This window comes from Thermobia domestica, chromosome 14 (genome assembly GCF_964235325.1).
Source record: "Thermobia domestica chromosome 14, izTheDome1.hap1.1, whole genome shotgun sequence".
Classification (NCBI taxonomy): domain Eukaryota; kingdom Metazoa; phylum Arthropoda; class Insecta; order Zygentoma; family Lepismatidae; genus Thermobia; species Thermobia domestica.
This window is the reverse complement of record NC_137467.1, coordinates 139,521,738-139,548,893: the sequence shown is the minus strand read 5'-3', so window position 1 is coordinate 139,548,893 and position 27,156 is coordinate 139,521,738. Positions and strand designations below refer to the sequence as shown.

Sequence of the window (27,156 nt, the reverse complement as noted above, 5' to 3'; positions counted from 1 at the left end):
GAGGTACCGCATGCACTACCGACCCCAATTTTATAGGCTTGTCGCCCAGTTGGGACATGGGACAGCAAGATAAATTCTGGACAGTCGGTAGATAAATTCTGGACAGCAAGAAATGTAATAATAATAATAATAATAATAGAATCATACGAATATTCATCAGATGTGCCCGATTATGAAATAGCTCTGGACAGAAAATGGAAAAAATATGGGAAAAATATGAAGAAAGCATGAAAAAGTTAAAGAACTTTCAACTGCTCTGCAAGCTATAGTTGTAGCATTAATCATTTTATGGCATTACAAAAATAAGAACAAACCTTTAAAAAACATTAAGCTATTTATACAGGTAATTTCAGTACAATAATACATATATACATACATACATTATGCAATGGCACTAATATACAGGTTCTTTATACAAACTGAAATAAGTAGTCTTTTCTTTTCTCAGTCACTGAAAGGTAAATCCAATTGTTCGTTGCACCGTCAAACACTATCAAGATCACTTGGACCTGGCCCAAAATCACATTGCGTCTGACTGTCAGCAAACATATGATCCAGTATTGAAGATTTGTCTTCTTTCACTTTCATTTGGGTTAATTGTGCTTTTTTCCTCATTGTTGTGCGGCAGTCTTTGCATTTTTGCGCCATCTTGGCTCTGATTTGGAGGATGCTTGTACCAGGGAATCTCTGTTGGGTGTGACCTGGAAAAGCAATTAGTACTCGTTGTAGATTATATCACTCATTCATATCTAGACTATGTCTGATGAAGGTAATAATTCATTGCTGAAATTGAAACAATTTGCTTTGGTCAGATTTTGACTTTTACTTAAGATTATTGCTATATATCTTAGTGCAAAACGGATATTTTTAACTTTTTGTGCTATTATTTGAGGGGTAAGTTGAAAAACGTAGCACATAAATCCGGTATGTATATTTATAGTAAGAACACTTCAAATGTTTGGCATTATTTTACTCTAAATTGGAACCAGGTTTAGTGTCAATAGAACTGATACTTGTATTTTCTTTCCCGCTTGTTACTTCCGTACGCAGACTATGAGCTGTAATCTACGTAGCACTTATACCGATACGTTCCACGGAATTCAGTTGCGTTTATTGATAGTTTTACGCCTTATACAATAGCGAGATTATGAAGGAGGGCTCACTATTAAAGTGACATAAGAACCACTAGTAAGGATTTTATCCAAGTCTTTAAACTTCCAGACAAATAAACAAAATTCGAACGCTGGACTGACATTAGCTTCCTAACACCTTAGATCTCTCAGTCATGCCAGCGGACTTCGTTGCTTCCTGGTGTACATGTACGCAAAATAGACCTACAAATATGCAGAGAACCAGAGAAGTCCCTAACTTACTCTCCAGTTATCATAAAAAGTATTATTAGATTATATATAAAACTTTTTCTCGTGATTGCACTTGTAATACATATGCGCAGTAATACGTTTTGTAATTTGTTCAGCAGTGAATAAAATATTGCAAAATGTACTTCATATTTGTACTTTTTTAAGTACAAAATTGTAATTGAAATAATACTGAAAGTCCAACAAACATATTTATTCAAGTTTTTATATGAATCAAAAAAAAGAGACTAATAGGTTCTCGTTTCACTCGTTTCACTCACATGTGTATTAAAAACATACAATACCAAGATGGTTGTTTACACTGGAAAATATGAAACCATTCGACTGTTTTTCATTTGAATTAGGCTCCCACAGATGCCTCTTAAATATTCCATTTGTCAATTAATTGAAGTCTTACAATTGCATATATATCTCAATTCATCTTTGTTTAAACGCTCTTGTTTCGTATATTTAATAATGTGAGTAGTTTTTAAAAATCACAACTACCCGTAGTGGACACCATCTTTCGGCCCTTCTCAACATTATCATTAACAACAGAAATGAATGAGATTGAGGTCTAAGGCTGATCTTTTGAGGTTGCTCTTATTAATTGAAGGTGTCGTGAATAAGATGTCGAAAGTGATCTGGAACAAAATGCTACAATTTTCTGTCTCCACTTGTGAATAATTACCAACCCATTTAGTAGCATCATTCTTTAACCTCATACTGGCTTCGAGAATCGGTGAGATCGAGGTCAGACTGCATGAAGATTGCTCACATCTTCCTTGTTTATTTATTCACTCTGTATGATTTGTTTGATTGATAGAATTAAATTTGACAAGCATATACACGTGTTATTCTACTGTTAAAAATTGTTATATAATATTACTAGCATGTCACTTGGTCTTGCGGAATTTAACTATTAACATTTTACTTTTTATTGCGAGTAAAAATAAATTAAAGAATAAATTTAAAATCAAGTCAAGCAGCATATTAACTTGAAGATTACCGTGATATCCGTCCTCAAACTTTTACAAACACATAAGACATAATTTACTTGCATACTTCGTGAGTTTCCCAAATAATTTTGCTAAATTTTATATATATATATATATATATATATATACGTAAGAGGAAGAAAGTAACTACCCTACTCCTGTCATACTGAAAATATCTGCTTGTTAATTGCTAGGTATACGTTAAAGATAAGAACAATATAAAAATTACGTATCTTAAGAATAAGTTAACGAAATGGTCTGTCACATTCTAAACAAAAAAGATGTATACATACAAAGTATGAAGAAATTAAGTTGCTTAAAATGCTGTGTAAAATGCATAAGAAGTAGAACGGAGTGCCAGTAGTAGAACGCTCACCGCTAGTGCCAGGGTTCCAAATTCAATTCCAAGCTTAGACTTGTTATGTACATCATTGTGTTCACCTTTATTATTATATATTAAGGGTTCTCCCATTACGTCACACTTTCTAAATTGAGTCTTCCATTATCGTTCACTTGCAATTATTTATGTCTCTTTTAGCGTAAAGGACATAAGTGTGGGAGTTAGTTTCATTTCAATATACTTAACTGTATCTTGACTAGTATTCAGTTTAAATATTGGGATTATTTATTTAATAATATATAGTAATATGAATAATAGTAGTACGTTAGTAGAATAGAGGGTGTATCATTATCAATTTTCATAATAAATTGCAAAATACAATTAATGAAAAAACATATTCTTCTGGGTAAAATATTAATACTATTACTTTATATCACGCTTTGTAGTTTATGAAAGCTGCAAGATAGAATAATTATGATGGATATATAGTGATCACCACCCGACTCGCAATCTACGGAACTATCACGGTTTTGGACGTGCGGTATCATGTCCTGCAAATGCAGATATTTGTTCTACTAATTAATATTCCTTCACAGTATATACCGTAAAAATCTTGTTAACTTCATGTATTGCTGCTGTAGTCATGCGTTTGTCTAATTTTTATCCTATAAACGCAGAGGACAATACTATCATACCGAGTTTGCTATAGCGTTGAAGAATGGGACATTTTGTTTTGTAAAAATTTTACCTCTAAAGGTGCTAAAAATTTGATATAGATTAATTTCATAAGATCATAGCTAAGATATGTTAGTCTTCTTCTACATGAATGAAACATATTTGTGTATTTGTAAATGTAGTACATGATTAGTGTAATAACATGAACTTTACGTAGATTTTTTCCTTTCCATTTATGACAGCAGGTCGGACTCAGTGTCTTCAGTTATTTTGTCGTCGATATTATTATTTTTCCCCCTAGGATAAGTAATGTAACTTTTCTTGTGTGACACATGCCTATGCTACGTGGGAAGGTCTATTATGAAAAATCATTCTTAGTTATCATATCTCTGTACTATTTTTAATCAATACCATAATGTGCATGTCAATTGCGCACTGCCAAATATATTATAGAACTTAAGAAAACTATAGGGCTGTCTTTATACGCGTTATTTAGTAATCATATATTTCTGTAATTTACGTACTTGTTATTGTTCCCAACCCATCGGCCCACTGTACACAGTAGGCTAAAATTGTGCTTAAATAATAGAGCTAATTGTTTATTATTATTATTATTATTATTATTATTATTATTATTATTATTATTATTATTATTATTATTATTAATAATAATAATAATAATAATAATAATAATAATAATATTTGCCTACCGACCACCTCAAACTTCATACAATATTTTTATGCAGTGTTACAAGAACTTAGTTATATATAAGAAACAACAACAGGTAGCAACATCTATTAGTGCCAGACAAGTAATACTACACAGCGATACGTATTGGTCTGACTCTTTACTATTAGGCGTGAAGCACTGAGACGGTTGCCGTTTATTACAATGAATTCTTATTGTACCCCATCTCTTTCTACAACCAACATCACAAATTTCTTAAGCAAGGTTGTACAACATTCCAGAATAGCGCGACGCACACGTTTTCCTTTTATAACTAGGATATGAATCCTTAAATAAATTTATTTAAATCTACCGTTCATACGTAGAATTGTACTTACGTATGACTAGAGATGTTCTTTGAGGATCAAGTTGTTGGGTGGTGACTCCTTTGGTAGTCTTGCCAGTGACTGATGATGTGGCCATCTCATCACGGGTAAATAGAGCGGCCATTAGGTGGCATATGAGTCGAGTGTACGTCGTGGCCTCATTCACATAGCGAATTTCATCATCGGTCAGGTAGTCACTCAGTGTTGGCTGGAACATGCATAATTCCACTTGTCACATTACATTTTCTTAACACAACATACTTCCTTAAATTAGAGTGTACATCTCTTTTCAACAGGAATATAAAAACACAAAACCTCAATAGAAACTGTCCTATTCACTTGAGCTTTCTAATTTATCGATCGCGCAGGTTGAGATTTTATTCAATGATTAGGTTATAGTACAGATACTGCACGAAAACGTGATAAAACAAATCTTCATCTTTATAAATGTTCATGTTGTGCTTTTATTCGAATACTTAATGATGGAGACTCGCTTGACCATTTTTCTTTCCTATCCTTCACCTTTGTGCCTATATTTAAAAAGGCTATTGAGTCTTTGAGAAAGTGTAATCAAGACTGGAAAAATTAAATGTGCTCAAGGAAGTACTAGTAGATTATATTAAGGTAAGATTGCATTACGATTTCGCGTCCTCAGTGCATCACGAAGTGAAAAAAAAAAGTAGCTTCTTAGAAATATTGTCATAGCATTCTTTTTCCTATGATTGCTACATCTAAAGTATTTTATTAGATAGACATGTGTCACAAGTTATTATTTATGACTATACATGTAATGGAAGTATCGAAATTAATTCATTGGAAGATGCCTGAAGTGATTGAAAACGCTGTTTATGTCAATGTTGAATTTCTTCACTATTTGAATTTCGAGTATAGTTTAGAACCTTGTTCTTACAAGTAAGGAAGACAGCAATTCACTACTGTATTTAGGTATCAGCAGTATACGATTGGCTTGATTTAAAACATTTGTCATCAATTTCACCAGTATATTAACCTTTATGTTTTATTGATACATCTAAGTTGTTACGGTAATGAAGATTTTGTAAAATTTTGTATATATATATATTACTAGGAATATTTATAGCATATTTCCGTCAAGAATATACCATTACTGAATTGTCCATTGAAACTAAGGCACAAAAATGTTTTGGATTTTATGTTGAAACAATCTTAGAAGTACCTGAAAACAGATAGGAATGCCATACCGTAATTTTGATGCATATTATTGGTTACATTTTGCACGTTTAGTAAATGGAAATTGATCATACATTAGAATAGTGCCCTGAGAAATAAGGAAAACAATAATTAACTGCAGTATTTAGATATCAAGGTTTGTAAGTCGTACCAGAAGTGAATGAAATTGCCGACTAATTCTTTGAGTTGTGTCTGTCAGTGACAGTAATTATTGGCAAATAAATAGTTCAGATTTTAAATAAATGTTTAAATATCACATAGTTTCTATCTTGTATGTTCTCGCCGTGGTCACTTACGTCATTGCCATCTTTTTTTATACTAACGTTATTTCGTCCGTTGATTCTCTTTTCTTTCTTTTTTATTTATTATTTATTTATTTATTGTTACTTTGGTTTCCTTACGATTTTTCGTACGTATATTAGAATATTGCATGAAGACTTCAAGAATATAATTAGAACAAATACGTAGAACCGAGAAATACAAAAGAAACAACGTTGAAAACCGTAGATCATATAAGTGACAATTCAGTTGAGGCATATTAGAGAAATATTCCGATTTACGTCATTCCGCTGAAAATAGGACTATTAGTTATTGCTTGTAGTACACAATTGTTGCGTTATTTATACGAATGTAATTTTATTACATTAGATTTATCATTGCATACGTGGTGTGATACAGTTTTAACATTGCGCTACTGACTCTACTGTCAGCATCTGAATGAATAGCTGCTGTCTTCATTATAAAATTGATAAGTTTTCCAGTCAAGTCCTATGCGACTTATTTATATCTCTTCTCTTCTCTTATTCCTTTCTATTCATATAGATAGATGGATAGATAGATAGATATAGATATATGCCTATGCATAATGACAAGCATTTTGTGTAACAGCCTGGAAAATGAGGTGCGTAATTCGAACGAATAAGTTTCTTTACTTAGCTCTTAAGATAATAATGCTAATATACTGCCATAACTATATTTGCTGTTTATTTCGACAGTAATTATTTCTGAATAATATAAAATAAAAAGTATAAGTATATTGAACTAAAAGGGACAAAATAGGATATATATTCATAAATGTTAATTATATATCCAAAATCAAATATAATACTTGTTAAGAGCTTCAGCCGTAATTTTGCTTCACCGTTTATACACTTAAAAAATTGAGGTATTCGGAATAGGTGAAGCTAATAGAGTATAAAGTATACAAGTGCAGAGATATATTATTCATTGAAGGAATGCATATTGTAGTAGACCACTTTATTCAGCATTGAGTTTCGGATTCCATCTTAACTGTAGATCTTCGTCTCGTGTAGCCACGGTGCTGGAAAGGGACGCTGAACTTCAATAAATGCTAACAAGATAAATTGTATCTTGACCAGCTGCACCATAACTTTTGTATCTAGAAATACATGCATTATGAATTGGTTGAAGTGTCAACAAAATCGTAGAATAAATTTTAAAACTGTCTTCTGTTTGATAGTGTAATTTCATTGATTGTTTCGTTTCACTTGCAGCAACTGAAATACGTTCAATAAATAGACAAAACAGAAGTGCTCTAGATAACCAGGAAAATTTTAACCATTCGTTATGCAATTCATGCATAAAAGATTAATTTCTTTCATTTCCGGTTGCATTAAAGATGTACAACGGGTGAAATATTGCTTGAAATACTACTATACTTGGCCTGCATTATTATTAAAAAATCGGTTTAAGTGTTTTTTCAGGTAAGTATCTGAAGAATAACTCGTGTATAAAGATGCAATACACATATTAATTCAGGTACCGAGACTCTTTTTCTTTTTTATGATTATTTTTTCCTTCTGTTGCATAATGTTTCGTTATAGATGCGTTACACAAAAGCTTTAGAATAATTTTCTAGGTGGTTTTCACGGATGCTTTCGTTGCACTTTACCATACTAATTTTACTTGGTGGGTTTGTGTTCATGCATGTAGGAACACAGGGTTACAATGCAACACACAAACATATAGCTGCTCCGAGTTATTTATTTACACTTGAAAAAGTTAACATTGAGTAATCAACAGAAAAATGTTTTAAATAATCACAATTATGATCACAAGACGCACATCATTGATCCAGCATTTCGTCAATACTGTGCTGTCTATGTAGTACCCTGCTTCAGGGACATCTAAATTAGGAATTTTCATCTACACAAACTGAAGTGTAAAAAGCTGCTACAATGAACTATGCATTGCTTTTAAGCACTTGCTTTCAGAATGTTCTTAAAGTACTATATATAAATCTAAGTGAAACATTGCGCATCGCAGTAGAGAACCACCAATATTTAGAAGACAGAATAATACAGAAATTTTGTCGTTTATCAAAGTGAAGTTATTAAATTTTATCATCGTATAATTTGCGCAAATTTTTGTTGGAGCTTCTGAAGAAAAAGAAGAAGAAATAAGTTAATGTAGGAAGGACGTTTAACGAATATATTGGTGGCTCTCTTTCTTGTAACATATACAGATTGATTAGCTTTTAATGTTATTGCATGAATTAATAGGTTCCTAAATGAAGCATTCCTCAATAAAAAGTAAGCTAATTATCTTTAAATAACATTTTGCCTGCAAAAGTTCAACATATGTAATTCATTACAATTATTAGTTTTAAAGATATGTTAATATTTGCACATTGTAATTCAGATATTAATTGCGTTGTATATTGTTTGACAACTGTTTACGTTGAACTAATGAATTTCGTCAAGATATGTCAATTATTATTTGAGATTCGGCATATATTTTGTATGAAGTTATACATTTTTTAATGTTTGCCCTGTATACTGTAAACGTTCACTGGATAATACATATATAACTTTCTTAATCATTCGGCTACTCGAGATTCCACTTTAATATCGTAACCTGAGACAAACACTAGTGTATTTGCTTCATGTAAAAAAAAAAAAAAAAAAAAAAAAAAAAAAAAAAAAAAAAAAAAAAAAAAAAACCCTATCTGCCATTAAATGGTATTCAACATCGAACTCTACTACTAGCATCTTCTAAATCACATTTCTATTAGGTTTGAAAAATGCAGATTAGAACAGATATACTGAGTATTCGGAAACCACACACACAAAAAGAACTTTGAAAATGAAACCTCACATGAAAACATAAAAACAATTATAGACCAATATGGATGCACAAATGAATCGTTTCGGAGCTACAGCCCACTAAAAATTGATCTGAGCGATATAATAAAATATCATAACTCAAGAACAAAATGTCAGATCAAGCTTGGGTAAGAGAACGTAGTGCCTATTTCGAGCCTAGATTCCATTAATGCACCAGATATGGAATAAGGGTGGAAACAAGATTAGCCTCGAGGCATAGGAGCAGGGGCGTCATTTCAGACTTCGCTTGAGGGGGGCAAGAGCACCACTGACATAAGATTTTCACGTTTTTTACTAGTGTATTAGTATACAATCGATTAAAGTATATGTATCCCTCAAACTCTTGGGGGGGGGGGGCAATTGCCCCCTCCTGCCCTCCCTAAATGACGCCCCTGCATAGGAGATTCATAAGGTCTTCTAGAAACGAAAAATGGTAGATCAGACATAAAAAAGCTAGGACACATTTCATATCCACTGCTACATTAATGAAATCTAGGCACAAAATAACCGCTTTTATCCGACTTTGATTCGAAATTTCGTTTCGATCCATTTTTGGTGGGCTATAACTCTGAAACAGTGCATTTCTCCATTCATGTTGGTCTATAATGTTTTTCATATTTTCATGTAAGGATTCATGCTCTAAAGTTTTTTGGTGTTGTTTTCGAATACTTTATATAATAATCACTAGTACAAAACAAGTGAAACCATTAACATTATACGAATCAAAAGTAAAAAGTGCTGTAACAATAGCAAGTCAAATCACATATTCTCTTAAAACTCGAAATTGCAAATAAGATCTCTTCACACTTATGCAATAATATGTAGATTTCATCAAATCATACTATCACAAAATGAAAACACAGTTTAAAATTCATTTATCATATAAATAGCAAACCAATTCTACAAAGTAGAAATTATTACAGAATATAAATTAACCACGAAAAGAATTTCATCTACAGTCCTATCCATATGCGGAAAGTTCCGACAAGCCACCGTACTTCCTATTTTACATATCCACAACAATTAAAGTGCATGTGTGGTTTGTGGTGAACTAGCATTAGCGTTAGCGTTAGCATTAGCACTCACCCCATCGTCAGCATGGGCCAGTTGAGCTGCACACACTGCAGTAGGAACAGTAAAATGGGAAGAACTGTGGGCTGCGCTGCTTCCGAATGGCGCACTAGGGAAAAATTCGGAGCTGCTTCCTTGCTGTGCCAAAGAGCCCGGTTCCTGCCCTTGAGTTGGTGGTGATACTAATGACATATCTGTTGCACCATAGTAACTTCGTGCCGATGGACACCTATAATATAGAAGAATTTTGCATTTAATTCGTGTCTGAAAATAAGTATTTTGTCTTTATTAAATGCTAGTTGTTACGCCCGAATCTTCAGCCCGCTGTACAGTATGAGTTAAAATCATGCATAATTAAGATCTTTAATTCTTTTACATTTTATTTCTTTGATTACCATCTAACATGCAATTACACAAATGTTAATGCTCAAAATCTAAATATGGTACAGCTCTTGTATGTACGGCAAAGCATATTCATGTTCAGTACCGTCACTATCTATTTTCACATAATTAAATTGAAACAATATGGTGTAAGTTGCAATTAAATCACTATAATAGTTTTAAATATGCACATTGCCTGCACGCTAGCGACATCTATTGGGGTCAGGCAGGAAGGCAATGCAGCTGGTAATACCCGTTAGCATGATTATTTACTGTTAGGAAGTAGTATGACACACTGACATGTTTGTCCTTTTTAAAAACAATTCCTATCCCAAGTGGAAACGTCAAAATGTTGTATCCTTGTTTGAGGGAGCATATTAATCTCGAAAGCTACTTTTAATGTTATAAATACATATTACATTATGCCGAAACAACACCAATATCATAATTAGTGTAATGCAAGAAATTCTGACTTAAAATATAATACTCTTTCAATGAAATATAAATACTTGATGTCATAGTTACTATATATTTAATAACTGAATCTACAAGGATTACAATACTAACAGATAATCTATGGCCGTTCAACAATTTTAGATATTTTAAACTTTAACGGCGAATAGCTCGGTGTGGAATATTTACGTATGAAGTTCAAAGTATATACAGAAAGAAGTTTCAATAAATGCTACAGCCACATATTGACTTATTCTAGTAACTTTATGCTCGTATATTTTTATGATATGTGATTAGTTTTAATAAAATATTCAACTGTCCATAGGGAAGTACGCAGGGGGAGGGTCCTGGGCCTCCAGACCCCGCCATCCCCAAAGTCCCGTCTTTCCTGTAAATTTAAGAGGTAGTTTTACAAATGTTTTTATAATTTATCCTCATATTGAGTGTGAACTACCACCCGAAATAAATTGCTGCGTACATCTTTGATTGTCTATACTTAATTACACATAAAATCTGAATTACAAAATATAGTTATTATAGTCTTGATCTTATATAGACATATCAGTACAGAATATTCAGCATATTATTTATTATATTTCCGTATGAAAGATTCGATTCTTATGATATTACTTTAATAATGATAATGCAATTAATATTATTTAATATAAGAAGTATATCATTTAAGTAAGAAAATTGGAGGAATTAGAAGATCTTCCTTACATCTTCTACAAGGGCGAATTCAATGAAAAGAAAAAATATGACTGAGCCGAGAATATGACTCGGGTCTCCAGTTTACTGTGACGGTGTGCTAACTATTATGCCACCCTGTCCACTCTCTGGACAGCCACACATCTTTCATTCTTAAGATAACTGCTCGTACCTGTTATTTTACGTCTCAAAATTTGCTGTGATCAAAATATTTGCTTCATAAAGCAAGTATTAAATACTCTTTGTGTAATAAAACGAGTCATTCCACTTGTCAAAGCTGTTAATCTATATTAGAGGAAAGTTAACCAGTGAGACAATATTCTGCTTAATACTAGTATTTAATAGCACAAAATAATGAATTTAATTAATCTTCTGTTCAAGAAGCAAAAATAATCATTATTTATTTGTTTGCAGATTAGTGTACCTTTTAAATGTTGAGGCTATGTAAGACTTGAACCTACAGCTTAACAAGAGATCCGACTTTTATGCACTGACATCGGGAATCGAGCCCAAGTGTCCCTAACCTAGTAATTGCTATTGTTTTATGACATATTGATGTTAAAACTGACTTGAATCTACACAAGACACAAAAGCTGAATAAGCAGAGTTGCTGATCTAATTTGTTTCATTTATTTATATATTTTCATGTGATGTTTTAAAATTGATCGTTAAAAGTGTTGTAGTGTGAAAAGATATACTTACCGTCCGATATCAGCTAAGCTCCTTCGAACTGTATCTTCAACTGTTCGTGTCAGTCTTTCACTCAGTCCTGTTCAAAAATAATAATAACAAAGAAAATTAATAGTTAATTCTATGTATGAACTAAATAACAGAATTATATTAAATATATGCTGCATGGTGTCTTATATCGTATTCCGCGTTTTTAATACTGTCTCAAGCTATGTACTCGTCCTTAATTGATTTCAGCACAAGAAAATTTACTAAGAAACATATGTGTTGTCTTAAGTGCCTGAATAAAAATATAGATGGTACATCTGACTCCGGTGTAAGTTATCTGGTTTAACTTTTGATGGAAGTAGAAGTCTCAACTCGTACAAGGCATGAGCATAAATTTGCAAAGTTGCATTTTGATCTTGCAAGGTGAAGTGATAGTTTTCATATTTCGTAGATACTGCGTAGTGCATACGTGTAATATAAAATTTTAACGTATTTGCTTGATATTTGCTGGTAGATACTGTGCGATACATAACTCAAATAAGAACAATCTTACTTTGGATTCACTTGTACGGTTTCGGTGTTTTCTGACATTTTCTTCGGTAACTTCTAAAAATTGGTGAATTGGAAGCATTATTAAGGTTCTTCCTTTTCTGTGGACCCTCCTCAGAAAATAGTTAACTTTTCAAAAACACACTGTTTAAAAACTATATATATATATTACTTTTTTTAAAATTTTCTTTTGTTGAGGAGTGAGTTTTAATTTTTCTCAAGAGGGTTCCACAGGAAAGGAAGAATCTTAATGCGTCCAGTTTAGCAATTTTTAGACGTCACTGAAGAATGTGTCAGAGAACACTAAAACCAGTGAATTAAAAAAAAAAAAAAAAAAAAAAAAAGAGAGAGAGAGAGAGAGAGAGATGAAGGTAAGACTGTTCTTATATAATAATTTTTCACACTGATGGAACATACTACAAAACTTTTTAAGGGCAATATAAAATATAGGCAAGATAAACGATTCGTGCTAGAAATATAGAAAGAAATAGGGAAAAGGAACAAACTACAGATAAGTCAGTTTTCTACACTTACGTTTGACATTTCAATGTACGAGTATAAACTCCAGTGACGAGACCTTCAGTCTTAAAAGACTGAAATTTAGTTCATTTAGTGTGTTTATATTCATAATTAGCGTGTACATATGTTTCTAGCTTCGTTCTTACCTGTCCATCTTGAATATCTCATTGTCAATTTAGAAACATAAATTCTATCTTTATACATTGACGGAAAGAGGATATTCATAATATTTCACATAATCAAATTACACTTTATCAGGTGGATTAAAACAGATAAGGAAACTAACTACAAGGACTAGTTCTACTGTCACTGGAAGGTTAAAAAAAAAAAAAAAAAAAAAAAAAAAAAAAAAAAAAACTCCAGCAGCGCGTATCAAAGGTAATAGCGCTTTTTAATCTATTTGACGAAGTATTATTGAATTTGGTGAAATATTAAGTTTTTGTAATGTGCAAGTAGGCTACTGTTGTATCCTCAAATAGTTTTTAAAGCTATTTTGTATTGTATTTAACGTTACGCATCACGAAACTATTTGTCAAACCCTTAGAATTAACGTCGAGTAAAACTTTAGAATATTAGGTCTGTAGATATTTGTGTAAGAAATAATTCTTATGCTAAACTCTGCAAGCAACTGTAAATTTAGTAATTATTCTTTTACGAACCTATTTATACACTTGCTGCTATGTACAGTTTTAGACGAAATGTTACTAATAAGAAGGTGTGTGTGTGTGTGTATACATATGGAAAGTATTTGAACGTTTTTGTTTCATAGTTAGAAATACACATATTACATCACTCTCTTATGAATCTGGATGTGCATAATTATTATATTAGACTACAGAAGCTAGGCAAAGTTTTAGTTTATAAGGCTAGCCATAGCTTAATATTGTGACCTCCTAAGTTACGAGTATAAAATATTATCAAACATAAAAGCGTAGAGATATTACCTTTTTGTAGATCCATATTCCTTTCTTGCAATTGCGTAATAAGAGATTTGGCATTCTGAAGTTGAGTGGTAAGCGATTGTACCCGTTGAATTAATTCCTCTCTAGAAAGTTTGTGTATTTCACTTAAATCTTCCGCCATATCTTGAGTTCGTCTGGCCTTTGCAGAGGGCAGTTCGGGTGGATTTGAACGTAGTCCCGTGTCGAGTTTCTGCTAGAAGCATTAAAAAAAATTGATTGGTGTATATATATATATATATATATATATATATATATATATAGATATATACAAATCAAACATTTACATTTCACAGAATGTATACTAATTTTATTTGCAGTGTGAAATTAAAAATTGGATACTTTGTTGTCATATAAACGAATCTTCATTTCTTGGCAACTCTTAAAAAATAACAGATTATAATACATTATACAATCTAATAGAACACATTATTTAAAAACAACAATAAGTATATTCAGTAGTTGAATGAGTGACATTGTTCGTGAAGGGATCTAAGGATTAAAAATATAAGAGTAAATATTTTTGCTTTGTAGGCATCTAGTTGTTGCGCTAGAATCTTCAACTAGCTGTTCATGTAGGTTAAAATCGTGCCTAATTAAAAGCTGTAATTGTTTACATTTAACTAGTATATTTATTTATTTTTGAGTTTGTCCACCAATCAGGATGCGATGACACAAATAAATGCTCAAGTCCAAAAATGGTTACGACCCTTGCCCTAATCAGGGCTGGCTGTATCTTATGTGCAATACGTGCATTTGCATGGGGCGGAAAGTTTTTAGGGGGACGCAAAATCTGTCATAACTATATTATTTAAAATATATATTTCTTGTCTGAAACAGAAGTTAAATTTACTAAGTTCACGTTCTGTTTGAATACTACATTCATGTTTAAGTCGCATTAATTTAAGGTTACATGGACAGTGCTAAAGTAAATGGTGAAACAAATCCCAGCTTTGTTTGATTATTGTCAAATACAAGAACTCAGTTCTCGAACGTGCCCCCGCGTAGCGTAGTTGCTAACGGGTCCCGGGTTCGATTCCCGGTGGGGGCACTCGGTCGAGAAAGTGTAAAACGCTTTTTCAGGCCAACTACCCTGAATGAGGTTTTCCTGGGTTTTCCTCATTCACACCAGGCAAATGCCGGGGTGGTACTAACTTATAGGTCCCAGGCCGCTTCCTTCCTTCCCTTTCCCCGGATAGTGTGCTCGTCGAGGGACGTCATCCCTCAAAACGTGACGGGCTAAATGGCCTTAGATGCCGAAGCCCAGAAATCTAAATCCTAAATCCTAAATCAGTTCTCGAACAATAATTCTCTGTTCTCAATTCTCTGTTCCATTTACTTAGTTACCACAGTTTTGAAATGAAAACTAGTCTTGTCTTTGTCACAAGACAATTTCCTTATCATTGAAGGTGGAAACAAGTTTTTAAATATTTTTTAACAGATGTAGAAGGAAAATCAAGAAATAAAAATAAAATTGCAAACTGGAATTGCAAACTGATATATTGAGATTGAAGCTTAATATTAAATTCTATAAAAAGGATTACAATCTTTCCTCTGCAGGTGTGTTTGCTTTATCTTTCGCTAACATAATAGATTATTATTTCAAGAAAGAACAAAAAGACATAACGAGATAGTATTTGTTGTGTTTAGGCTTTTCTGAGTGCGAGTGCTTTTCTCCTCCCCTTCGTTGTTCATGATGTGGTAACATACTTAAAATCGTGGCTTTTAAGATTAGTTCTTTCTGGAGAAAGGGGGGCAGCAAATGATGTCATTGCACGGGGCGGCAAAATTGCCTAGTGCCGGTCCTAGTCCTAATAATAATCTGCAAAGTTTTTTTTTTTTTTTTTGTTCAGTATGATCATAATCCATTTTGAAATTAACTTGAAATAATAGTTACATTGCAATTAAATCGTCACACTATATTACTATAGAAATACAAAAATAGTAGTACTCACATCTAATTATGGTTTGTGGTCCTTGTTTTGTTTTGAAATAATTAAATTGATACAATGCAGTTTTTATGTTGCAACTAAACCGCCATAACAGTTTTAAATTGACAATTGTCTGCATGCTAGTGACTTCTCCAGGCAAGTAAATGATAGTGCAGGTAGCGACATCTACTAGTGTGACTTTGTTATGAATTCGCCTGACACACTAAGATGTTCACCGCTTATGAATAGGATGGGCAATATAGTTGAAGGCTTAATTGAATATATATATAAAAAAAAAACTAATATAGCAAACTAAATAACTCTTACATGTTTCTTTTCTTTCTTTCTTCGTTTTATGTTCTACTTGCAATTCTCTGCCATAAGTAAGGTATTAGAGGACTTACAATTATTATTATTTTTTTTTTAATATTATGTAGGGTTTTGTCAAGGAAGGGAATGATAACTCACTCTTTTTCTAAAGTTTGAAGCATCAACAGGAGAGTCCCAGTAACCAAGAAATTCTCGAAGACCCCAGGTCGTTTGGTGGTTTGGATCTCCTGCCATTTAGTGTTTTTTCAAGCACTTCGTGCGCCTCAGCATTTGGGTTGATTAAGTATGGCACGCCTATAATAAATAGAATAGATCGATATTTATACATTCGTTTCTAACTTGCTTTCTCTGGTTTAATACACTCAAATTTTCTTTGAGAAACCTGATATAAAATATATTAAACAAACCTCTCTCTGTATATATATATATAAAATATAATATAATATAATATTCCACTTTGAATCTTTTATTATGGCTTACTTACCAAATTATCCTATATTGAGTGTAACTAAAACGAAAATCTGTTACATAATTTATGACTAATAGTTCAGATACTTGAAGACTTGTAGTATAAATAAAGTTATTTCTTTACATTTGAAAATTGTTTTATATTCTTAGATTACAAGGTTTTTAAAGGACAAGGCGATGAAAAGTTCTAGGTTAAGGGACACGGATAATTAATGAAAGTGAATTATTGTGATATTATTATTTTTTTGGTACTCTCCCACCAGGAATCAAACCCTGGACCACGTGCACCAGAGACACACGCGTTAGCTACTAGACCAGCGGGAAGGGATATATATATCCTCTCTCTCTCTCTCTCTCTAGCTCTCTCTCTAGCTCTCTAAGTCTTTAAAGTGCTTGAATTTATCGTATCCACTGACTATAATAAATAGCCCTGTGTTGGCGCAGAATGCTACGCATGTCATGAACCGAAAGGAAAAGGAATGAAGACGTGCTAAAGGAAGCTAATGAAGGACGACTGATCATGAAGATAATAGGAAAAAGAAGAAACAGTATGCTTGGCCATCTTATTCGACACACTGATTGGATCATCGTGCTGATAGAGGGAAAGACAGAAGGAAAACCAGCAAGAGGAAGACCAAGGATAGAATATTTAGATGCAGTTACGAAAAAGAGACCTTATCAAAGTATAAAACAGCTCTAACAAGGGAGAGAGGTTTTAAAATTTCCATGTTGCCAACCAACCTATGGTTGAGGTGAACAAGAAGTTCCTTTAAATAAAATGGCAAGTATTTGAACGTGACCATACATAATGTGACGAAATTTCTTTTTGAATATGTCTTATTTAATCCTTTGTACTTTGATATTCTCTCACTGAATCTTGTTAATTTTAGTCAGTAAAGGCCAGGCAACATCGTTAGTTGCAGGCCTCCAAATACACGAATCCAGGCTTGATTTAGGTATAAATGATACATAAAAGCGGCTGTAGTGGCTTAGTGGTAGAGTTCTCACTTCTGGTGAATGGGATCCCTTGTTCGATCCCAGCTTTCGCTAAGTGGGCTCTTTAGTGGATGAACACCGTGTGCGTGAACTTTCATGGTGTTCATTCCATCGTATCGTTCATTATCATCTCCTTCTCCTCTAGTCTCAGAGTATAAAACGTTGGACAGTAAACTAAAAACAAAGATATATATATATATATATATATATATATATATATATATACATATATAATAAAAATATAGACACAAATTGTAATTGATTTAAGATTTTTTTCGTGTTATTTTTTAAACCCTGGGATAGCTAGTTATTTTACTCATGTATTTTTCTTTTAACTTTTTCGAAAGTAAAAAGTTTTTGAGTCCTAGGGGAGTGATAACTTCCTGTTATCCCTATATGGACGCTCACAGGATATAGCACATTTTATCTTTGCATATAGTACATTTTATCTTTTATTTTCTTTTAAAAGAAGAATACACTTGAAAGTACGTACGTTCAATAATAAATATTTAAGAATTTAAAATAAGAGGGGACACGGTGGTTCAGTTGTAGAACGCTTACCTCTGGTGCGTAGGTTCCCGGTTCGATTCCTGGCCCAGTAAGTTTGTCATGGCCAAAATCGTTGCTCGTAAGTTTTCTCGGAATATTCTCATTTCCTCCCAGTTTCTCATTCCACCAATTCTTCGATCATCATTAATCATCGTGTCCCTTAGTCTAACAGGCATATTCGTGGCACGTTAAACTCAAAGATTTCAAGGGGCCGCGGTGGCTCAGTGGTAGAGCGTTCACCTATGGTGCTAGGGGTCTCGGGTTCAAACCCTGCTCCCGCCAAGTGAACTTTGTGGTGGACAAACACCGTGTGCGTGGTTTTTCTCGGGGTTCTCCCGTTTCCTCCTACTTTCTTCATTCCACCATTTCATTCATTACTCACCATCACCGTCTCCTTTAGCCTAACCGGCATAACCGTGGGACGTAAAACTCAAAAATTTCATTTCATTTTTTAAAGATTTCAAAATAAAATGTGATTAATAAGTAAAACTAGAGATCAGTTGTTTTCTATTTTACATACTTTGAACTATTGCATGAATTTGGTTAGAACAGTGGTTCTCAACCTCTTCGAGCCTAGCACCCCCTTGGGTGAATGGAATTGTCCTTCCCCCCTCCTTCATCTTAATCTAATGCACCCATGCACATCGCTGAACGTAAGACTTGTATAAAGCAGTGTAAGAACCAGAATAGGCTTGAACTGTTAAAATTAGCCTTGAAGAATAGCCCTGCATATACTAAGAATTTTTTTTTTTTGATAATTTGTAAAACGCATAAAAGCTTCCGTCCAATGATAAGAAAATGTCTAACAGGTCATGAAATCTCACCCCCCCCCCCCCCTGAAATAATCTGTAGTATCCAATCTCTCTTTTTTCCAGTGTCCCTTTGGAAACAAGAACACACTTCTGGGAAGCGTTAATGCTCACATTGAGAACCACTGGGTTAGAACATTAATGATCACTTTGCTGTGATATATTATGCTATTTTGAGATGCTATTTTATATATACGCTTGGCTGACATGTTAATAATTTTCCAACATCAAATTCTATTGTATATTATTCTTTTCTACCAAAGGGTGAAAAGAGAGCAAGAATTCCAATACTTGGGGAAATAAAATTGTGAAGAGAAAGCAAACAAGGCTGAGTTTGCATAAAGTAAACATTCCAAAGGTTAAATGTTTGAATAACTTTCGTTTATTGATTGAATTTCATCAAAGGGAATTCGAAATTTACTGTTCGTCGAACACGTCAGTGCGAAACACCAGTGGAAACTTATTCATGGAGAGGAAATTCTAAATGCGTTGAATTTTTATTGCACTGCTATAGAAACAAGCTCTCGTGAAATTAAAGTATCTATGTCCTTTCCACAATGATAAATAATCATTCTTGTAAAACGCTTCCCAAAAAGAAGCGTATTATGTAGACATATTTTTTTAATGATTATTTGTCTTTTTTTGTAATACACTTCTAATGTTTTATAGTGTAAGATAGGGAAAATTGCTTTTTAGCTCCCGGCGTAAGCATACGAAAGCTTATGAATTTACTCCACGAGTATGTGTAGTGTCCAGGGATAGGCTCGACTCACCTTGTATGTGGTACTATATTTGCACTTTCTATGGGAATTAATATTTAAGTGAGTATAAGGGACAACAGAGGCTGTGTTTCACAGCTTTGCATGCGGGGAACTTCAGAGTTTGGTTCATCGACTGTATTCCTTTTGTTGTGTATATTAATTAAAAAAAAGGTCGTTCTTCTAATTATGTGGCATATAATTAATAGCATTGCCAGGTTAGAGGTGCCCAAGTTGGGAGCACGAGCCCTGTAAATTGATAGCGAGGTATGAGTTCAAGTGAGCTCAAACCGCAGTGGGATTAGTGAGCACAACCATGAGCAAGTGAAAGCTCCGTTCACAAGCCTACATATAAGTACATATTAGTAAGCACGAGCTCAGTGAGGTTAAGGAGCGCGAGCCCTGTAAATTGGTAGCGTGCTACGAGTTTGAGTGAGCTCGAAAAAACTAAATCAACACTTCTGAGGTTACAAAATACTATTTTTAGACAGCAGTGATATGGATAAATGTATTGTAAAGAGCATGTGTTTTCTAATTCTCCTCTCAAAATTGTCAAAGTGGACTTAGCCATGTTTTGCACAACAGGTCTCATTTGATTTTTTATTTGATTTTTAGTTTAGCGCCCCTGTCGGCAGCGAAGCTATATGAAATGTGGACCTACAGCTAATTCAAACCACATGAACTTCCCCGGGAATCGAAAAAAACAAATGAAATCTTTAAGTTCTACGTCCCACGTTTATGCCGGCTAGGTTAAAATAGACGGTGATGATAAGAAGTGAATGGAATGAAGAAAGTGGGAGGAGACGGGAGAACCCCGAGAAAACCCCCACACACCGTGTTTGTCCACCAGAAAGCTCACTTGGAGCGAGCTGTGTCCGAACCAAGGACTTCATGCACTAGAGGTGAACGCTCTACCACTGAGCCACGGCGGCCCCGGACCCGGCAATCGATCCCGGGTCTCTTATGCCAAAGGCGCGTACGCTAACCACCTAGCCACGAAGGAGCTCAGCAGGCTTCATATAAATAATAAAGCATTGTTTAGAATTACGAAATAATGTCACCAGGGACACCCACGAGATTTCCAAGGGAGCTCCTTCGTGGCTAAGCGGTTAGCGTACGCGTCTATGGCATGGAAGATCCGGGTTCGATTTCCGGCGGGAGCTCATGTGGTTCGGATTCCATGTTAATCAGTAGGTCCACGTCTCATATAGCCTCGCTGCTGAACTGGACGTTAAACTCAAAATCAACTCAACTCAACATTTCCAAGGAAAGATTCAATAGGGGAAGAGACTGACTCACAAACAGTTGTTACAATAATAGTAGAGAGAAAATATTACTTCCGAGCGACAATAGGGGAGAAGAAAGTATGGTAAGCGTGAAGAAAAACTCAAAACTGATATGTCAATGGATTTACGTATTTCATGGCTGTTACATGTCATTTTTTTTTTGGGGGGGGGGGGTGATGTTGGATGTTTGGCAGTTCGTTTGTCAAATGGATACTGGACTATGACAACAAGGTACACTCATGTCCAAAATGATTGTCACATATCTATAACTCTCTTTTTGTAAGAATATAATTTGATAATGGTTTTGCAGGGCACTTTTAATACTGATACTATGTGTACAATCGGGAAATGTATATTTGTGGTAAATTTCATAGGAAAAGAATTATAAATACGAAAATTAGAATGAATAAAACAAAATGTTTCTAATGGACAACAAAGTTTTATTTCCGTTTTATTGTTCCTATTTACTGCTCTTTTGACATGAAATTTGCCACATACATGTGTTTGCCGATTATACACATACTAACATTATAAGAAATACCGGGCGAATTCGTTTTCAAATTATATTCCTACAAGATATTTATAGACATGCGACAATAATTTTGGACATGAGTGTACATGCACTTACGGGATTGGGAGTCGCGGTGGCTCAGTGGTAGAGCGTTCACCTCTGGTGCATTAGGTCCTTGGTTCGATCCCAACTCGCGCCAAGTGAACTTTGTGGTGGACAGACACCGTGTGCGTGAGTTTTCTCTGGTTCTCCCGTTTCCTCCCATATGCTTCATTCCACCATTTCATTCATTTCTTATCATCAGCGTCTCCTTTAGCCTAGCCGGCATAAGCGTGGAACGTATAACTTAAAAGATTTCGTTTCATTTTCACGTACTTAAGGGATTGTAGATAAAACAAATTATTATTTTGAAATGGGATTAAGAAAAGAAATACACATAATGGAAATAATAAGTACCTTCATTCAACCTAGAATTACACCTTGTTGTATTTCCATAAATAGAATTCCCGGTGATGGTGCTGCACATAATCTAGAAAATTTATGTTTGATTTGTTTCTTTGTTAAATGTTGGCTTCCCGGTTCGCACCTAGGCTACATGAGACGTGGATCTATAATTTAAGATTGAATATAAACCACCGTAATACATTCACGTTTTTTAATGCTCTCGCACCAGGACTCGAACCCTGGCCACGTGGCATCAAAGGCACATGCACTAGACCAGCGGGGAGGGCATTATAACATTCAGTATAAATATTAAGAACATATTTAGAATACATTTATTTACATTTTTCACTCCTGTTTCACATAATCAATCTCTCTTTAACATAAATCTCGGAAACCGGTTTGTAGGATAACCGAAAAATAAATTTAGTTTTTTTTCCAAAGAACCGGTTCAGTTTTTCAATGAAACTAGATTCAGATTTCTCCCAAAGTATTTTGAACTTCACTGAAACCAGTGTGATTTTCGCTGAAGCATATCTGTTCTTATTCTTGTAGTTCTCATTTTCATGTGTTAACAAAAAAAGAAAGAAAGAAAAAACGTTTATGCCGGCTAGGTTAAAGGAGATGGTGATGGTAAGAATTGAATGAAATGGTGGAATGAAGAAAGTGGAAGAAAGCGGGAGAACCCCGAAGAAACCCACGTACACGGTGTTTGTTCACCACAAAGCCCACTTGGCGCGAACTGGGATCGAACCAAGTACACCATGCGACAGAGGTGAACACTGTACCACTAAGCCACCGCGGCCCCCCGAATGGGTTTTGGTTTAAAACGAACGTTTTTTAAATCGTTTATTTGCAAGTTTCGGCTTTCCGAGAAACCGAAGACTGTCTTTTGTACCCACCACTAGAATCAACCACGCACTACACGTTTCAAAACGACCTTAATCGTTATAAATATACTCCTACTAGTGGTAAGTCATTTGCCACGAACTTCAAAATTTTATGCCCCATGGTATGCACCTTTTATCTTGATTACACTGTTTTGTTTTATAATCGTAATCACCTTAACCTCTTCCCTCTTTTTCCTTCTACCGTATCTTGTAAGTTGTTCCTCACTGCCAATGTACCAACCGGTTTCTCACCCGCTATTTAATTACGTCCCAAACTGTTATTTTTTCCTTACTATTCCAAACGCTTCCTCATTGTCTATTCAACCTAGCTAATTTTCTCCCTTCTTCTACTCACCCACATTTCGAAAGTCAGTGTTTTTGTCACTCTTTGCATAGTATTCATGTTGAGGCATGCTAATGTCTTACTTGTAAAGCCTATAATACTGGTCCTGCTACTTGCGACGCCTTGTTAAAAATCTTGGCCACTCACCTTGTTTCAAATGCCATATTCTGATAACCTGTACGTAGGAAACTACAGCTTTTGCTCTAGACAAAAATCTCAATTGAAAAAAAAAAAGTTTCATTTAATTTCGACTTCTAAGATTCCAGGAGTTTTCAGAGAGGTGGATGGCCAGTTTTGTTATGAAGACTACACATGCTTGGCGTTTGCTTTGGCGTTAATGAGTGCTGAGACTATATGAGATATAGACCTACAGCAGCGTTTCCCAACCGGTGTGCCGCGGCACACTGGTGTGCCGTGAATGGGCCGCAGGTGTGCCGCGAGGAATCGAAACAAAATTATTAATTTTATAGCAATCAAATTTTAAAACGTAGGGAAAAATGTATATTTGTATTTCACATTACTATAAACCTCTACTATGAATCTACAATTTTAAGTTTCATACCGTGTTACTGTTCTGTACATTTCTAATGTTGAAAAAAGTATTTGTTGTCATTGTTATGACCATTATTGCTTCTTTATTGTTACATACTATTTCGTAACTTGAAAATTTAAAATGTCATTCAATCCTTTCGACAAATTACCTACATTTGTGTTTTAAAAGTAAATGAGATTTGTTTGTTCGTTCGTTATTTAGTGATCTTCCTTCTTAGTAAAAGATTGGATACAGTTTTTAAAAAGAAAGCATATTTTTAAAAACTTGAGTCCAATATTTCATTGCAATTGTTTTCTATTTTTAAATTAGAATGAAAAATAAGCATAATTAATTAGCATAGGGGAAAACCAGTGATCGAGATTTCATCTCTGTGAGAAGGAGATCAATAATCATAGCAAAAATACCACTGTGTTTTATATTTACAAATAATATCTATAAGTGTGCTGCGAGAATCCAAGTAACACCCGTAGTGTGCCGCAAGTTGAAAAAGGTTGGGAAACGCTGACCTACAGCTTAGTGTGAAACCCGAACAACATGAGTTCCCGTCGGAAATGGAGTTTGACTCCCGCACCAACAGCACAACCGCCAACCATTTAGCCACGAACAAGCTTCCTAAAAGATTTATTTGAAGTGGTAGTTCAGTTTGTTCTTCTTACTGTCTTCTTTTCTTTCTTTTTAATTTTCGTGAATAACAGAAACAATCAATAATACCAGGGATATAAAATATGCCAACCAATGTTTCTTCCATGCATACTTCAGGGGTGGGGCAAAATCCCCACGGAGAGCACCAACCGTTCTCCCGGAGCTAAGATAAATTAAATTCTGATTACATCTCACCCTTTAGTGCCCCAGATCAGCCCCTCACAAGTTTTATTTTGTCCTCTCCTCGAACAAAAGTTTTTGAAACAAACCCTGAAGTCACCTCTAGTGTTATTAAATGCTATCAAATAAACAGTTACATCTATTATTATTGCTATTATTTATCTCTGAAATGTTTGGAATAGTTACCGGGCCGCCAAGTGTTCATATTGTATGAAAGTTTTCGAAAACAAGGGCCGCGGTGGCTCAGTGGTAGAGTGTTCACCTCTGGTACGTAGAGTCCCTGTTTCGATCCCAGCTCGCACCAAGTTAGCTTTGTGGTGGCCGAACACCGTATGTGTGGGTTTTATCAAAGTTTTCCCATTTTCTTCATTTGACCATTTCGTACATTTCTCATCACCGTCTCCATTAGCCTTGGTGCATAAACGTGGAACGTTAAACTAAATATTTCTTAAAAAAAAAAAAAAATAATTTCACATTCGCTATTACCAGTTGAAAAGTATGAAATTGCTTTCTGTTCAGAATTTTCACATTTGTGTTAATATAGGGGCCTGGCGTGGTCTTGCAATTCATATATATTGAAGGCGATATAGTGTGGTGGGGAACGGGCTCCTGTAATTGATCTTGTATGGTCTGTGTATCCACCAATTGCGTCGGGTTCAAGTTCCGATTATCGTTAGGAGCCCAAGTCTTTCATAACCTTTGTGTCACATAAGGACAAAAAAATAGAAAACAAGGGGTCTTAGGCCGAAGTTGAGATATTTTTTTTCTTTCTAAGTATTCTAATATTCCTGTTAATAACTATCCTCACCTCAAAATTATTTCATATATCATTCCTATTGGTTGTAGTAGCGTGCGCAGAATTTCTTCAGAAGAGGAAGAGATTCAAACTCTCAAGTCCATACCTTTTCAGATATTTGTATACTATCCTTAATATGGCAAGTGGTTATTTTTGCATAATATCTTGCTCAAGTATTGGGTTAACACCCGGACCCCCTCCCCGTTGTGTATACCAATGATTGGTTGTATTCAACTAATGGCTTTAGTTTTTTTTTTTTTTTTTTCCTTCGAGAAACTCCACCATTAGACTTCCATTAAGCCAGAGGCGCATCCACGAGAGGTCCACCGGGTCCGGAAAATCCATAACTTTTTAACTCAACATACATTTGTACACTTTCTTAATAAAACTATAGGCCTACTTGTTTAATAGGGAAATGATTGACGTAGCTTGAAAATTTGACCTTACACTTCATCTATACTCTTTCTCTTATAAAAACAATCAAGTTCTATCATTTTTTCTGAAAATATAGGTGGAAGTCAATTACTTATCGGGTGCAGAGTAATACACGTTCAATAAGTGGCTTGTAGTACTGGACCGCCCCTCAACATAAATTGCTGGGTGCGCGCCTGCATTAAAGTAATATAATTGAATTAACACTATACGTGTAGGTGTTTGCTGTTAAGAGTGGAATGAAGTAGATATGGGATACTTGTTTGTTTGCACTATATATTGTAGCACAAACTGTTTGTACTGTATACTGTAATAAATTGAAACGGTGGGGAAGAGCTGGTCTTGTCCCTTGTATGATACGCGCAACAAAACGATTACATAAATAAATAAAACGCGTACACGACTTAAGATAGTTCCTCCCTTTTATGCAGGTTGGAAACTCTGGTACGCAGAATCTATATCCAACTTCGTTGTAGGTTACGCAGATCACGTGACGAAAGGGGTAGGGGAAGTGAAGACCATTTTCAGATTCTTTTACGGAAGTTGCTCTCGGCCTTGCTGAGTTGCTCTGCTCACTTGATTCCTTCAGTAGAGAGGCTTTGCTAGCGATGAGAGAGGAAACTGTATATACCTGCTACAAAAATTAATATGACATGTGGATAACAACAAATTAAGAGCTATGTTGTCAAATGTACGAGCAGGGTTTTTGGACAAGACCCAGGAGATGCACGTAATTTATTGATCGAGCTCATTTGAGCAAAAAATCAAATATTACATGTCATTGGTTGATGCACTGCACCTGTCTAGTTGCAATAAAATATAACTTGATATATATATAAAATACAATACATATTTCTCATTGCTTAGTTTTATTAACTTACCGGGGATAGAAACTGATTTATCCACGGGAATGCGGAAGGATGAATGCTATTTTTAATCCACGACAATGTATCTGCCACTGTAAGTGCTATTTTTGTACGCTATATTGGCTCCTCCATGTTGGTGCAGCGAGAAGTTGAGGTTCTCACACTTCCTCGGGAGTGTATATGTGTTACACATGTGGTTTTCCAAGTTGAACACACGCAGTTGAAGCAAACCACACACACACAGATGTGAAACACATGTTACCCGTATGTGCCTCGCCCGTCTAGTGGATGTGTGTCAT

At 34.6% G+C, this 27,156-nt stretch overlaps 2 protein-coding genes across 10 annotated transcripts in view; one reads left to right on the top strand and one right to left on the bottom strand.

Annotated features, from left to right (window-relative positions):
* The window catches only part of rg (A kinase anchor protein rugose), a 1,617,632-nt gene that overhangs the window by 692,670 nt on the left and 897,806 nt on the right, over positions 1 to 27,156 (top strand). The window lies entirely within an intron of this gene.
* Positions 316 to 27,156, bottom strand: LOC145670347 (uncharacterized). 2 transcript variants are annotated; one of them, XM_081738902.1, is made up of 7 exons: positions 26,873 to 27,156; positions 16,476 to 16,631; positions 14,062 to 14,272; positions 12,074 to 12,140; positions 9,845 to 10,058; positions 4,437 to 4,632; positions 316 to 701 (listed from the first exon to the last, which is right to left on the bottom strand). In XM_081738902.1, exons 2-7 carry the CDS (start codon positions 16,569 to 16,571, stop codon positions 484 to 486), a joined length of 1,002 nt encoding a protein of 333 aa, XP_081595028.1. In that variant the 5' UTR covers positions 16,572 to 16,631; positions 26,873 to 27,156; the 3' UTR covers positions 316 to 483. The 2 variants fall into 2 exon arrangements, with proteins under 2 accessions (XP_081595028.1, XP_081595029.1); XM_081738903.1 differs by having other exon boundaries at positions 14,062 to 14,269.